Here is a 14840-nt window from a genome sequence, read left to right as displayed (position 1 = left end):
CCTAGCTTTGTTCATAGTGATGCTTCCTAAGGCCCACTTGACTTCACATTCCAAGATGTCTCTGGGTGAGTGATCATACCATCGTGATTATCTGAGTCATGAAGATTTTTTTTGTATATTTCTTCTGTGTATTCTTGCCACCTCTTCTTAATATCCTCTGTTTCTGTTAGGTCCCTACCATTTCTGTCCTTTATTGAGCCCATCTTTGCATGAAATGTTCCCTTGGTATCTCTAATTTTCCTGAAGAGATCTCTAGTCTTTCCCATTCTATTGTTTTCCTCTATTTCTTTGCATTGATCACTGAGGGAGACTTTCTTATCTCTCCTTGCTGTTCTGTGAAACTCTGCATTCAAATGGGTATATCTTTCTTTTTCTTCTTTGCTTTTGCTTCTCTTCTTTTCAAAGCTATTTGTAAGGCCTATCTACTTAAAAGAAAAAAATTGTGATGTATAGTGGAATGATTTGTTTTTGCTCTGCATTTTCCAAATCTCCTGTAAATATGTTATCATATTTTCATAACTTACAAGTTGCATTAAATAAATAAATAAATAAATCTCCATTAAGTCCAGTTCATGATATTTTCCATTAAAAGGATAAACAACGAGTTCTATTCTCTATTTTCCTCCCTTTATCAGCTCTGTAACCAGTCCCCTTTCACTCCTCTCAAGCCAATTATAGTCCAGTGCCATCCCAATGGAGACAGGCACACGAAAGGGTGGACATATGGCTGAACTGCACACAGATGGTAATTGCAGGGTTTAAGGGTGTGTTTCAGGCTGGGATGGCAAGACTGACATCCATGACCCCCTTACTACTGTTATCCAGCCTTTCCCTGTCTCTCTGCAAAGGAAGATCTTCACTCCTCTGGCCTCCTACCCACATCTCTGTTGTTTTCTCCATCTGCCCTCCCCTTTGAGAACTGTTCATCTGTCTCCATGACTTGGTGCTGGATTTCTAACCCAGCTCTCTATCCCTGGGATCCACCACAGCATCTGGTCATAGCATGTACTTAGTAAATTTGTACTGAAGGAAATGATGAGGAAGAGAGGGAGACATTCCTTTTGCTGATGCTCCTCTTGCCCATACTAAACATTGTGTTTTCCACCTTATTTCTTCCTTCCATATTCTTCTCTCATCTGGGTCTCTCTCCAGCTCTGACCCCTGCTATCCCCAGCCTGGGTCTCTGCCTAGAGTCTCCAGATAGAGAGAACTGATGCTTCCACTCCCAAAGTGCCAAACCATGGCAGCTCCAACCAAAGGATTTATGGCTCTGCCCCTAGAGGCAGCTTAGAAAGGAAGAAGGTTTTGTGTACCCTAGGTCCCTGATTACATGCTTAGCATCCTCCCCAACAGTACTAGAGGTCAAGGGAAGAGGCACTGCTGAGCCTTGGAGGAGGCGGGTGGCTCTCAGGGGTCTAAATGGGCCTGTCACCTGGGAAGTGGGCCTGGAAAGGACCACAGTGGGGGTGCCAGTGAGTTGGTGACTGGGGTTGAGGGGACAGAAGGACAGAAGGGAAATATGTCATCCTGAGGAGCCTCACCCACATCCCCCCTGGAGAAGAAGGCCACTGCCAAAGGTCTTCTGAGAAGCAAAGAATAGAATCTATTTTTGTCACCCCTTACCATCCTTCTGTGGCCACAGGACTGGAAGAGGTCACTTTTCATCCCAATTCCAAAGAAGGGCAGAAGGGCTAGAGAATGTTCAAACTACCTGATAATTGCACTCACTTTGCTCATGCTAGTAAAGTTATGCTCAAAATCCTTCAAGCGAGGCTTCAGCAGTGCTTGGATTGAGAACTTCCAGATGAACAAACTGGGTTTAGAAAAGTCAGAGGAACCAGAGATCAAATTGCCAACATCCGGTGGATCATAGATAAAGCAAGGGAATTCCAGGAAAACATCTAGTTCTGTTACACTGACTACATGAAAGCCTTTGACTGTGTGGATCACAACAAACTGTGGAAAATTCTTAAGAGATAGGAATACCAGACCATCTTACCTGTCTCCTGAGAAACCTGTAAGCAGGTCAAGAAGCAATAGTTAGAACCTTACACGAACAACTGACTGGTTTAAAACTGGGAAAGGCATGTGACAAGGCTTTATATTGTCTCCTTGCTTATTTAACTTATATGCAGAGCACATCATGTGAAATGCCAGGCTGGATGAGTTACAAGCTGGAATCAACTTTGCCGGGAGAAATATCAACAACCTCAGATATGCAGATGATACCACTCTAATAGCAGAAAGCAGAGAGGAACCAAAGAGCTCTTGATGAGAGTGAAAGAGGAACATGAAAAAGCTGGTTTAAAACTCAACATTAAAAAAACTAAGATCATTGCTTTTCAGCCTTTTGGTTAAGATCAAGTGAAAAAAACTAAGATCAACACATCCAGTTCCATTACTTCATGACAAACAGAAGGGGAAAAAGTAAAAGCAGTATCAGACTTTATTTTCTTGGGCTCCAAAATCACTGTGACAGTGAGTATAGCCATGAAATTGAAAGACGCTTGCTCCTTGGAAGGAAGGCTATGAGAAACCTAGACAGCTTATTAAAAAGTAAAGACATCACTTTGCCAACAAAAGTCCATATAGTCAAAGATGTTGTCTTTCCAGTAGTCATGTATGGACCTGAGAGTTGGATCATAAAGAAGGCTGAGTACTGAAGAATGAACACTTTTGAATTGTGGTACTGGAGAAGACTCTTGAGAGTTAGCAAGGAGATCAAACCAGTCAATTCTAAGCGAAATCAGCTATGAATATTCACTGGAAGAATGGATACTGAATATGAAGCTCCCATACTTTGGCCACCTGATGTGAAGAGCCAACTCATTGGAAAAGACCCTGAAACTGGGAAAGATTGAAAGCCACAGGAGAAGAGGGCAGCAGAAGATGAGATGGTAGGAGGGCATCATCGATTCGATGGATATTAACTTGGGCAAATTCGAGGAGACAAGGAGGGACAGGGAGGCCTGGCATGCTATAGTCCGTGAGGTCACAAAGAGTCAGACACTACTTAGCAATTGAACAATAATAACAGACATTCTTCTAAATGAAGAGCAGGTGGAGTTGTTTGGGCAGCCACAAACACTTTCATGGTCTAGAACACCGCCTGACACTTCTTTGATGGTGCCTCACCCCAACTCCAGTCACCCAGTTCTGGGGGAAGCTGTCAATCATGTTTGCTGGGGAGCCGGGTCACTCGCTTAAGTAAAGTTAATCATAGTACCACCTGCCCCCATCAGGATGGTTGGTCCAGGGCTAAACTTATGATCTGAGGTAGACCAGTCCTTTATATCCCTTCCTGGTGAGGTGATGTTTTCTGAGCTTCTTTCCTTCTGGGCTATATACTTTAGGGATATAAAACCTTGAGACAGGCAACTTCAGAGTCCTTCACTAAGTGTAGAAGCCTGAAGGAAGAAGGCTTTCAGGCTTAAAGAATCAAAGATGTGTAAAGGGAAGGAGCAGAGGAGGCAGAGAGTGAGCCAATGGCTTCTGATTTCTCAGAAGAGAAATCAGTGCAGTCACAGAGATCTTTGGCTCTGCTCTGGTTCGTGTGTCCAGATCCCCAGTATCCTTCCAATAAGTCTCCCCTTTTCTTCAAGCCAGCTGGAGTTGGGCTTCTCTCACTTGTGCTTCAGGCTTGATTCTAGATCCTTCCCAAATGTGATGCACCTCCCTGACCCAAAGAAAGGCACCCATTCATATGACCACCATGAGATGAAATCCTTCATTCTTTATAGAGAATAGGGCTTTGCAGAGCAACAAACAGTTCACCAGCATCCCTGGCCCCACCCAGGGTGCCCTCACATGAGTGTGTGTTTGGAGTGGGCCTGATTGAGTCCTGAAGTAGCCCAGCATTTACACTGCGGGAGCCAGGCCAATCCTGTTGTTTCCTCGATCGAAAACCGAGAAATACAGCCTCAGGAAGACCTCACCCAAGACCCAGGTCTCCGACTCGTTCACACGCCGTGGGCGCACAAGAAAGTTGCTGTAGCAGTAGCCCGACAAACTCTGGGGAAACAAAAATACATAGTAGTCAGCCTGAGCCTTTACCTGCCTCCTTCATCAATATCCAGAGTTGACAAGTTTCCTGGTTTTACTTCCTCCCTTTGGTAAGAATCAAGTGACTCTCTCAGCAGTGGTGGAATGAGGGGCTATTCCAACAACTAGAAGGGCCAAGACATGTGGTTGCCATTAGGGACGAAAAGGGGCAGACAAGCAGGGATTATAAGATGCAAACATATAGGGGATGGATAAACAACAACGTCATACTATATAATACAGGGAACCATATTCAACATCCCATGATAAATAGTAATGGAAAATAATATGAAAATATATATATATATATATATATACACACACATATATAATTGAGTCTCTTTGCTTTATGGCAGGAATAAATAGATCATTGTAAATCAATTATACTTAAATAAAATTTTTAAAAAGAGAACAAGAATGGCCCTTAATTCCTTGCTGTTCCTTGCTCCGTCTTTTCTCTGTAGAAAATGCTGTTTCTGTTCCTTCCCCACAACTCTTTCCCTTAAAACTGTGCTCGAGCCCTCTACAAAGCCTTCCTTGACCCACACTCACCCTCCCTGGTCACTCCAGGCTGGGTTGGTGATTTTCCCTGGTGCCCCTAAGTCTGTAGCCCTCATCACCCCTAATCTGCCCCCAGAACCCCTTTGCCCAGCCCCCAGGGGTGCCATTTGCATGGAATCCAGTTTAGATTTGCATTGACCAAGAAGCGTTCCTCAGGTCTCCATGAGTCTAGGGTTTTAGAATTAATGAAATTCCCTGTCTTCCTCAAAAGCTTCTTTGAGCCCATTAGCCTGCTCTGAACTCCCACAGAGAACTGACATTAAGCCTCAACCGTGTGAAAGAGTTGTGCAGTCTCTGTGCACCCTTTACTCATATTAGCACACACCTGAGGAGTCAGGTAGCCCAACTCACAGATGGGGCACTGGGGCTTAGCAAGGGGAAGTTGCAGCCAAGAACTAGGTAACCATGTAATTTATGATCCCAACCTGGACACTTTCAAGAAGGGAACAGAGACTGTTAATCACTAGAGTGGGAGAGAACACTGGGTCTGTCCCCAGCCAACCCTCCTTGTCACTTGGCTATTTCACAGATTGCTAGAGCTGACTTTCCATGCTCGTGCATCTGAGGGCTCTGGTTGAACTAAAGCTGTTTAAGGCAAAGGCCCTTAGTGTTCCCCTCTCCTTGTGACTCCCACCACGACGGCATAGGGTAGTGACTCCACACTTATTTCAGGAAGATGGATGTCCCAGACTGTCCTTTACTCTCAAGTGGTTGGTTTTGTGGGAAGCACTGGCCCAGCCACATGGGCTCAACCACATCTACAATGATGTGACTGAGCCTGCAGAGGGCACCCTCCTCCCAGCAGCAGCTTAAGGGTTCTGGCAAGTCCCAGATTTGAGAACCAGCCCCCAGGGTTATCCCCTCACTTGGATGTAAGCTTGGGCGGGTACTGGATAGTCTATCCCATTGATAGTGAAGACAACAGGAGGCAGTGTCCCGACGGTTTGGCAGGAAACCACATGCTGTAACAGAAAGAGGGAGAGAGGTTGGCTCTGCTGATCTTTGTGTGGAGAGCCTGGGAGTGACCCCGTGGAGTGACCCTTCACCTCATGACCGATGGGCCTGGCATGGATGAGTTTCTGGATTTTGCTGACCGGTCGTATTGGGCCACGCAGAACGGTGGTCCCCGTATCCAAGAGGGCCTGGCAGCCACGTTTACAAGCAACCACTGTCCCATTCATGGAGATGCTGAGAGAAAATGGGATAAAACAGGCACCAGCATCACTCTGCAATCTCCCCCATGACTGCCCCCTGAACATGACTGTGTGACTGTCTCCTGAACAGCCTTTCAGCCCTTGCCCTGACTCTGTTTTCCTTTGCTCTGGTCATTTCATCCTCTTTGACTTCCCTTCAGTTATTGAATGAACCAGCTCTTTCATATCTCAGGGCCTTGGCATGTGCTGAGCACCCTTCCTAGAAGACCACCTATCTCCTTGGTCTAGATGATTTCTTCTCATCTTTTAGTTTCCAAATGTCACTTTGTCAATGAAGTCTTCCCCCTACCCCAGATCAGGCTTCTGTCTTGCTCAGTCTCTGTAGACTCTTCCCCATGTCTAGCAGGTGCCGAGGTGGTAATTCACTGTGTGTGAGTCATTTCGGGTGTGTCTGCCTCACTAGATGGGACGGCAAGTTGTGTCCTCGGTGCCTCCCCCAAGTGCCCAGCACACAAGGGATGCAAGTGTATGCTTGTGAATGAATGAATGAATGAATCCATGAAAAAATGAATGAGGAACATCCCGATACCTATATCTGGTGTCTGACCAATAATAAGAGTGAATATGGAGGTTCCCTGAGGCAACAGGTGCTCAGAGTGTTAGTGGGAGGGAGACCCAGGCTGCCCTTGGAAAGGTTGTCTTCCTGCACCCTGCCCCTTCATCTGGCTCAGACACTGAGGCCCTCCCCCAAGCAATGCCTGAGCTAGCCCAGAGGGCAACTGAAACACAAGAAAGCATTTATCTGAGGGTATCACACAGATTCCCATCAAATATTGCCCCTTGTTTTCAAGCCACTCCTGAATCCCAGCTTCCTGATTCCTTCTGTCACACCCCCTGCCCCACTGTGTGCTTTGGAAGAAAAGCAGGTAGCTATGGCTAGGAAGGTATCTCTCTGTTTGATTAGCTTTCAAATCTTAAGATTGCAGCCAACCTCTCTCCACTGCTGGGTAGCTTCTCCTTAAGAAGACCAATTTTACCGGTTTATTAAGGCCTTGCCCTGCTTTTAAACTGGCAGTACTGTGTACTTAGAACTTTCTCAGTCCCAGGTAGCCCTGGACAGTTGGTCATCTTATCACAACCATGTTCAGGCTGGTGAAATTCTCCCTGATCCTCTTTTCACTACACTTTAGGGTCCTCAAACATGTTCCCCACCTCACAGTGTAGTGGGTGCAGCCTTCCCCCAGCTGCACAGGCCTCTCTGGACCCCATTCTCCTTATCAGAGCCCTGATCAGGAGGCCTGGGGTGATTATCAATCCATGGGAGGTGTGTGTATCTGTGTGCTTGTATGTCTGCATGTGTCTATTTGTGTCTTGGGTGTGTGCGTGTCTATGTCTGCATATCACTATTTCTCTATGTGTCGGTATTTGTGTGCCTTTGTGTGTTTATAAGTCTGATGCTGTGTGTGTTTCTATGTGCATCTTTTTGGGTGGAGTCTGTGTCTGTGTGTGTGACTGTGTAGCTGGGGTGCATTTGTGTGTGTCTGCATGTGTCCACATGCACATGTGGGAGCCTTACTTGGGGTGGCTCTCAGAAGGAGAGACTTACCTGTCCATGTTTATATGCCAGTTGCCCACTTGGGACACTGGTACCCAGTTGAGTTCTCCCTTATAGTAGTCACGGTTCACCCCTCCAAACATCACCACGCTGCCATTCTCCTTCTGACTGTGGAGAGAAGGAAGAGAAGGTCTTGTTAGAGGAGAGTAACACCACACACTATCTGAGGGTTGTGCTTATCCACCCATCAGAGGCACTACTACAGAATCCATTTTACAGATGCAGAAATCGAGGCTCAGAGGGATTGAGTAGTGGACCCGGGTTGGTCACAGCTAATGAGTGTCACAGAAGAAGTTCAAAGGTAGGCAGCCAGGCTGTGCTTTGACCACAACTTTCTGAGGAGGACTTGGTCCTGTATGGCAACATAGTGCTGAGAAATACCCTCAGAGGATACTGTGCTGGAGGAGTCTGGCTTCCTCCTTGCCTAGCCTGTCATTTTTCAAAAACAGCCCAGGCTCAAGGACAATAAGGGTGAGGGTTCAGTCTCATCCAGGGATGGCTTCACGAGCCTGTGACCTGTGCTGTTCATGGCGCTCTCCCTGTCTTGAAATCCAAATACTTTTTAAACAAAGGGTCCCACATTTTTATTTTGCACTGGCTCCCACAGACTGTGTAGCTGGTCCTGGGCTCCTGGGGAGGTGTCAGTATGGAAGGAAACATTCATGCCACCCCTCTCCTTTTTTCCATATCAAGTGTGTTTGTATGTGTCTGTTAGTCACACAGTCATGTCTGACTCTTTGCAACCTCATGGACAATAGCCCACCAGGCTCCTCTGTCCTTGGAATTCTCCAAGCAAAAATCCTGGAGTAGATAGCCATTGCCTTCTCCAGGGGAGCTTCCTCATCTGGGGATCAAACCTGAGTCCCCTGCATTGCAGGCACATTCTTTAATATCTGAGTCACCACGGAAGCCCTTCCATATCAAATCCATCAGCAAATCCTATTGCTTTTTCCTCCAACCTGTTTCCTGACACCTTCCATTGTTCTCCCTCTTCCCCCACCCACTGGACCAAGTCCCTGCCCATGAGCCCATGATCATGGTTTTGATCAATAAAATTTTATTTACAAATACTAGTGGTGGGGCCAGGTAAGGCCCTGGGGCCATAGTTACCCTGGGCTAGACTATCTCTCAGGAAACTTCCGGATCATATGGTCTATAATTTTTCACGCAACTGAAACCATCTTACCACTGAATTAGAGAGGTCTGGCCCACCTCAGACTTACCTGCTCAAGTAGAAGGCAAAGACAGGCTCAGAAACGGCTCCTTGTTTCACCAGGTTGTCGAAGATCGGGGTGGCCCCTGTGACAGTGGGACGGGGGTAACCTAATCCCAGGATGCCATCAAAGGGTACATGTTCAAACCCAAACTCCTTCAGGCTTAGGCCAAATGGCTGGGCCACACTAACAAGGTTCCCGATCTGTAGAGAGGAGAGTGTTCCCACATAAAGATTGGGAAGTGGGGCTGGGACTGGGCTGGGGTGTAGAAGTCATCAGCACTGCAGAGAAGAACTGAGGCCTGGCTGTACTCTGGACTGATCTCAGATGGTTAGACCAAGCTGGGACAGGAATTCATGTTCCATTTTTGCAGGGCTGTGGGTTTTAACAACATCTGCTCCTCCTGCAAACACCATCTGAGTGAGTCAAATTGGCCGTCATGCCTTCTGTACAGGTGGGGCAACCAAGAGTCAGGACAGGACCCAATGGTGCCCCCTGAGGACAAAATGAGTAGAGAACGGAATAGCCTTCTCTTCAGCATCGCTATGATGTGATGACAGAAATGAACTGAATTCAAGGCAATGCTTGTGAATTCTATGTCTGCCCAGAGAGACAGAAGCCCCATTATTTAATGTCACTTGCAAGGACCTCCAGAAAATTCTGCCTGGGAAACATGCATTTGGGGATGTGTTTGTGTGTGCATGGTTTTGTTTGGGAAATACAGAGGAAAAAAGAGAGAGAGAAAGAGACAGGGTGGGGTGGGTGTGGAAATATTTAAGCACTTTGGGGAAGTCAGGCCATAGTTTTTATTATACTGTCAAAATTCCCCTAGAGTGAGAACCCATTTATCAGTCCCCTCCCACGTGTTTGGCCCCCTGCTTTCCTTGTCTGGATACCTGAAGCTCTATGCTGCCCCCAGGGACCCTGGATCAGTTTTATCCTCTTCCCAAATTCCCACACCTGCTTGAGTCCTGATTGGCTAGCCCAGCTCCACCACTTACTAGATGTGTGACCCTGGCAAGGCCCTTGCTCTCTGCACCTCAGTTCCTTCACTTGTGTCATGAAGCTAATCATAGTACCTGCTGCGTGTGATTGCTGCAGGGGCGCATGAGTTATTACCATGAAAGTGCCAGCATAGTCTGAGAATATAAATGTGGTGTTTTCTCCTCCCTCTCCCTGCTCCTAGTGAAACGAATCTTGAGCTGCTCATGGGCAAAGGAGCTGTAAGTCCCTGCCCCAAGCCACTGTCTGGATTAGCTATTCTGGGAGTTTGTGTGTCAGCTGAGGCACTATCTACCCAGGGACAGGGTCCTGAGGGGCAGACATCCAGTCACTAGGGGACTGCCAGCTGGTCTGGCATCTGTTTTGTAAGCAGTGATTGCTCCCAGGGCAGCCCCAACTTAGCTTCTGTTTCCACATTACCCGAACAGTGTCATAGACAACATATCCCTTTATCGACACAGAGGTGTAGTTGGTATTGAAGATCTGGTTTGTGGCCTTGAAGGTGGAGGAGTTACAAGGGACGAAGCTGTTATGTTTATCTGCAGACACAAGAGATGAGTGTCCCCCCAGGTGCCAAGGATGGAGAAGGGAGTTGGAGGGGAAATACAAGATGGGCAAGGTGGGGAGGGGAGCAGGTACTCACAGCAGCTGGGACTCTGGCAGTATATGGAGGGCACCCACAAGCTAGATGAGCCAGTGTCAAAGAGGACCTGGAACTCCTGGGGGGGTGTTCCAATGTTGATGTTGCCGATGTGGAAAACCTGCAGAGGCCAAAGTGGGGTGATTAGGGCAGACTTGGCTGCACTGGCCACCCTTGATTCGCAGACTGCTGCCACCCTTGAGGTGTCCCGTGTCTCCTGAAATCACTCTCCAACCATGCCACACAGCCTCTGCTCAGATGACTGCCTGATTTGATTCCTTTCCTTTCTGTTAGGGCTGTATGGCATACTGGATCTTACTGTCTTGACTAAGGATGGAACCCGCCACTCCTTCAAAGGAAACACAGATTCTTAACCACTGGACCAAGAGGGAAGTCGTGGCGCCTTCATTTGAGAAGCTCTCCAGTCTCCTCTTTCAAACTGAGCCCCTTCTCTTACAGATAGCCCTCCTCAATCACCCCAGGCCACTTCTTCTAAACTCAGACCATCACCTCCCAACAACAGGCAGGTGGCCATTTTATTTGAGAGCTATTTACTCCCTGCCTGTCTCTCGGATGGCCTGTGCATTCGTGAAGAAGAGATCAGACTTTTTTTCAAATCAATAGCAACACTATAGTGTTAGATTCATATAGGCTCACATGCCATAGGAGCTCATTAACGTTTTTACTGGTATCGATGCATCTGTGGATGCTGACATACATCTGCCTGGGATTTCACAACTGCTTTTGCAGTTTTATTGGCATGGCTCACCTTTCATCTGTAACTGAGTGGCTCACTTAGTTCAGAAAGAACAATCTCCCTCAAACTAATGATACACCTTTGGCACAGAAATGGATGTTTATCTGCCACCTGGTCATTGCTGGGCCCAGTCACCACAGACCAAGAGTTGAGGATGAGACTGCCTTCTCCTCTGGGAATGGGTCCCTGTCCCCCCATGTTTCTGCCTCCTGCAGAAGCCCCAACCCCAACAACCCCACTGGCATCTCCACTTGAACCCCAGTGCAAAGCCAGAGCACCAGAGGGCGCTGTGGAGCACCATCCTTCCAACACACTCACATCCTTATAGTTCTTCAGGGGATGATAAATTATGTTTTGGTCATTAGCAGCTTTCTGGGACAGGCTGTAAGGGTGTTCCTCAGAGAAATTTGTCAGCAAATTTCTTTCCCTTAGAGTTTCTTGCATGCTCTTCATTTGCGTAATAGGGATTCTTTCACCAGCCATGAGGAAAAGAAAACAAAGAAGGGGCAGCAATCAGCTGTCTGTGTTATAGAGACTGTCATACCTGACGTTGGAATGGCACTGTGTATCTTCCAAGCATTTTTATGAGTGTCACCTTATTATCAGGATGCCATGCAATGACCATGGCAAAGACCTAGGTCTGAACATAGGTTCTGTTGCGTAAGCTTGGGTAAGGCATATGACCATTTGAAGTCTCAATTTCCCTGTTGGTAAAAAGAATCAATAAAAAAAAATCCCCACCACCACCACCCCCCACATAGAATGGCTTGGATATTAAGCGAGATGATGGATGTAATGCACCTGATATACAGGAAGTCTCAGCAATGGCAGCCATTACCATTGCTGTGGTCATCCCACTGTACCCTTCTCAAGGAAGCTCGGGAGGGAGGTAGAAGGGATTCATCACCCCCTTGAAACAGGGGAGGAATTTGAAATGCAGGGAGTTGGAGACTTGGCTGAGGTCACACTGCTTGTGAGAGCTAAAAGAGCATAGAAATAGTACTACTGATCTTTCTTCTGGGCTCAAGCAGAAGAGAGGAGGCCAGGAGATGGGGAATAAAGTAAGGAGGTTAAGAGAAGCCAAGAAGAATGTTTTTAAAAAGGAAAAAAATCTAAGAGAGAGTTCTGCACCCACAGAGACATCCAAAGAGATAGATAAAATAGAGATACAGAGTTGAAGACACAGACACATTCACACAGAAATGAAGAGAGATCAGAGAGGAGACCTAGAACAACATACAGCAGAAATGCTGTTTCTTCAGACCACATCTACAGTTGCACAGGTTGTGCACTGAACAACTTCAAGGAATGCAGTTTTACACAGGACATGATGTGGCTGGACCCCAAGAGTTGTGTGATCCTACAGGTTTGCCTGGAGAGCCTAGGGGCTCACAGAGTCTGTGGCAAGGTACTTATCAACAACTGAGAGTTGACTTTAGACTGTCAGGAGTGATTACATTCCCTTCTAACCCTGACAGGTGGAAGAATAAGAGGACGAGAATGAAAAAACAAACAAAAAAAAAAGGGACGATGTCACTTATAGTCCCGCACTTACATGACCATGCACTCTGAGAGAGCTACCAGCCCAAGGAGTCCAAGCCACTTCATGCTTCTGTCCTCGACTGAAGTGCTCAGGACAGATTGAGTTCTGAGCATGCACTGGCAGTGAAGATTACCTAGCTATATATGCTCTAACCTGCTCTAATGTTCTCCTTTAAGCCACCTTGAGTCTGATGAGAAATATGAACCTCTAGATAAAATCTTTGCCTCCATTGGTGTCTGTGAAGAGTGGACTTGGAAAACTCTCATAATACAGAAAATTCCACTGTAATCTCTTCCTTCATTCTTGGATGAAAAACCAAACTGAACTGCACAATCTAAGAGTGGGGAGACTTGTTCCAACTTGTAGGTAAAACACTGCTAATAAAGTGATAAAGGTAAATGTTAAGGGCCATGTTAGACATTTGTGATCTCGTGTGGTCTTCCTGGCCACTTCATGAGATGCGCATTGCTGTCCTCAGTTGGAGAGGAGACTGCTAGGAGGAAAAGAGGTCAAATGGTAGAGTCGGACATGACTGAAATGACTTGCACAACACAACACAGTGCGGTGACGTATGAGTGGCTTTAGGTAGTGGGACAGATGGCACAGATCAGAGACACCATTGACACCAAACCACATCGAAGTTCTATCAGTTCAGTTCAGTCGCTCGGTCGTGTCCAACTCTTTGCAACCCTATGAATTGCAGCATGACAGGCCTCCCTGTCCATCACCAACTCCCAACTCCCGGAGTTCTCTTAAACCCATGTCCATTGAGTCAGTGATGCCATCCAGCCATCTCATCCTCTATCGTCCCCTTCTCCTCCTGCCCCCAGTCCTTCCCAGCATCAGAGTCTTTTCCAATGAGTCAACTCTTTGCATGAGGTGGCCAAAGTATTGGAGTTACAGCTTTAGCATCAGTCCTTCCAATGAACACCCAGGACTGATCTCCTTTAGGAAGGACTGGTTGGATCTCCTTGCAGTCCAAGGGGCTCTCAAGAGTCTTCTCCAACACCACAGTTCCAAAGCATCAATTCTTCGGCACTCAGCTTTCTTCACAGTCCAACTCTCACATCCATACATGACTACTGGAAAAACCATAGCCTTGACTAGATGGACCTTTGTTGGCAAAGTAATATCTCTGCTTTTCAATGTTATCTAGGTTGATCATAACTTTCCTTCCAAGGAGTAAGTGTGTTTTAATTTCATGGCTGCAATCACCATCTGCAGTGATTTTGGAGCCCAAAAAATGAAGTCTGACACTGTTTCCACTGTTTCTCCATCTATTTTCCATGAAGTGATGGGACCAGATGCCATGATGTTAGTTTTTTGAATGTTGAGCTTTAAGCCAACTGTTAACTCTCCTCTTTCACTTTCATCAACAGGCTTTTTAGTTCCTCTTCACTTTCTGCCATAAGGGTGGTGTCATCTGCATATCTGAGGTTATTGATATTTCTCCCAGCAATCTTGATTCCAGCTTGTTTTTCTTCCAGTCCAGTGTTTCTCATGATGTACACTGCATATAAGTTAAATAAGCAGGGTGACAATATACAGCCTTGATGTACTCCTTTTCCTATTTGGAACCAGTCTGTTGTTCCATGTCCACTTCTAACCATTGCTTCCTGACCTGCATACAGGTTTCTCAAGAATACCAGGTGGTCTGGTATTCCCATCTCTTCCAGAATTTTCCACAGTTTACTGTGATCCACACAGTCAAAGGCTTTGGCATAGTCAAAGCACAGATAGATGTTTTTCTGGAACTCTCTTGCTTTTTCGATGATCCAGCAGATGTTGGAAGTTCTATAGCAGTATTACAAAAGAGCAGTTTCAATACTGGAAGAAATGTGATGCTCTTTGTGTCTGACTCTTTGCGCTCCCATGGACCGTAGCCTGCCAGACTCCTCTGTCCAGGGGATTCTCCAGGCAAGAACACTGGAGTGGGTTGTCATTATCTACTCCAGAGGACCTTCCCAACCCAGGGATCAAATCCATGGCTCCTACACTGGCAGGAGTTCTTTACCACTAGCACCACTTGGGAAGCTGTGATGCTATTAGGGAAATGAAAATTGAGGCAGTATTCTTCAGGCTTCAGAAGTAGGAGAGCAGGCCTCTGATCAAGTTCTGACCTTTCCTGGACTTGGCCTGGATTACATGCCTGCTGCAAGCACACCAACTGTTATCAGCGATGTCAACTAGCACCTTAGATAAAAAGAGGGAGTGAGTCTTGGAATTTCCTGAGCCCCTTGAGGTCTGGCTAGTCCCCAGGGTCTGGAGAATCTTGTAATTCACAAGGTGAAAGAAAAAGCTTTGTAAAAAATT

The 14840-nt window shown here is 46.5% G+C and overlaps 1 protein-coding gene across 1 annotated transcript; it reads right to left on the bottom strand.

Annotated features, from left to right (window-relative positions):
- Positions 1-3807: 3807 nt before the first annotated feature.
- LOC120874489 (pregnancy-associated glycoprotein 2-like) lies at positions 3808-12592 on the bottom strand. Its single transcript, XM_040255917.1, has 9 exons — positions 12540-12592; positions 11303-11453; positions 10231-10348; positions 10008-10126; positions 8595-8788; positions 7363-7479; positions 5649-5790; positions 5469-5564; positions 3808-4011 (listed from the first exon to the last, which is right to left on the bottom strand). Exons 1-9 carry the CDS (start codon positions 12590-12592, stop codon positions 3859-3861), a joined length of 1143 nt encoding a protein of 380 aa, XP_040111851.1. The 3' UTR covers positions 3808-3858.
- Between the last annotated feature and the right edge of the window lie 2248 nt (positions 12593-14840).

This window comes from Oryx dammah, unplaced genomic scaffold (assembly GCF_014754425.2).
Source record: "Oryx dammah isolate SB20612 unplaced genomic scaffold, SCBI_Odam_1.1 HiC_scaffold_15, whole genome shotgun sequence".
NCBI lineage: Eukaryota > Metazoa > Chordata > Mammalia > Artiodactyla > Bovidae > Oryx > Oryx dammah.
This window is presented reverse-complemented; position numbering and strand designations above follow the sequence as displayed.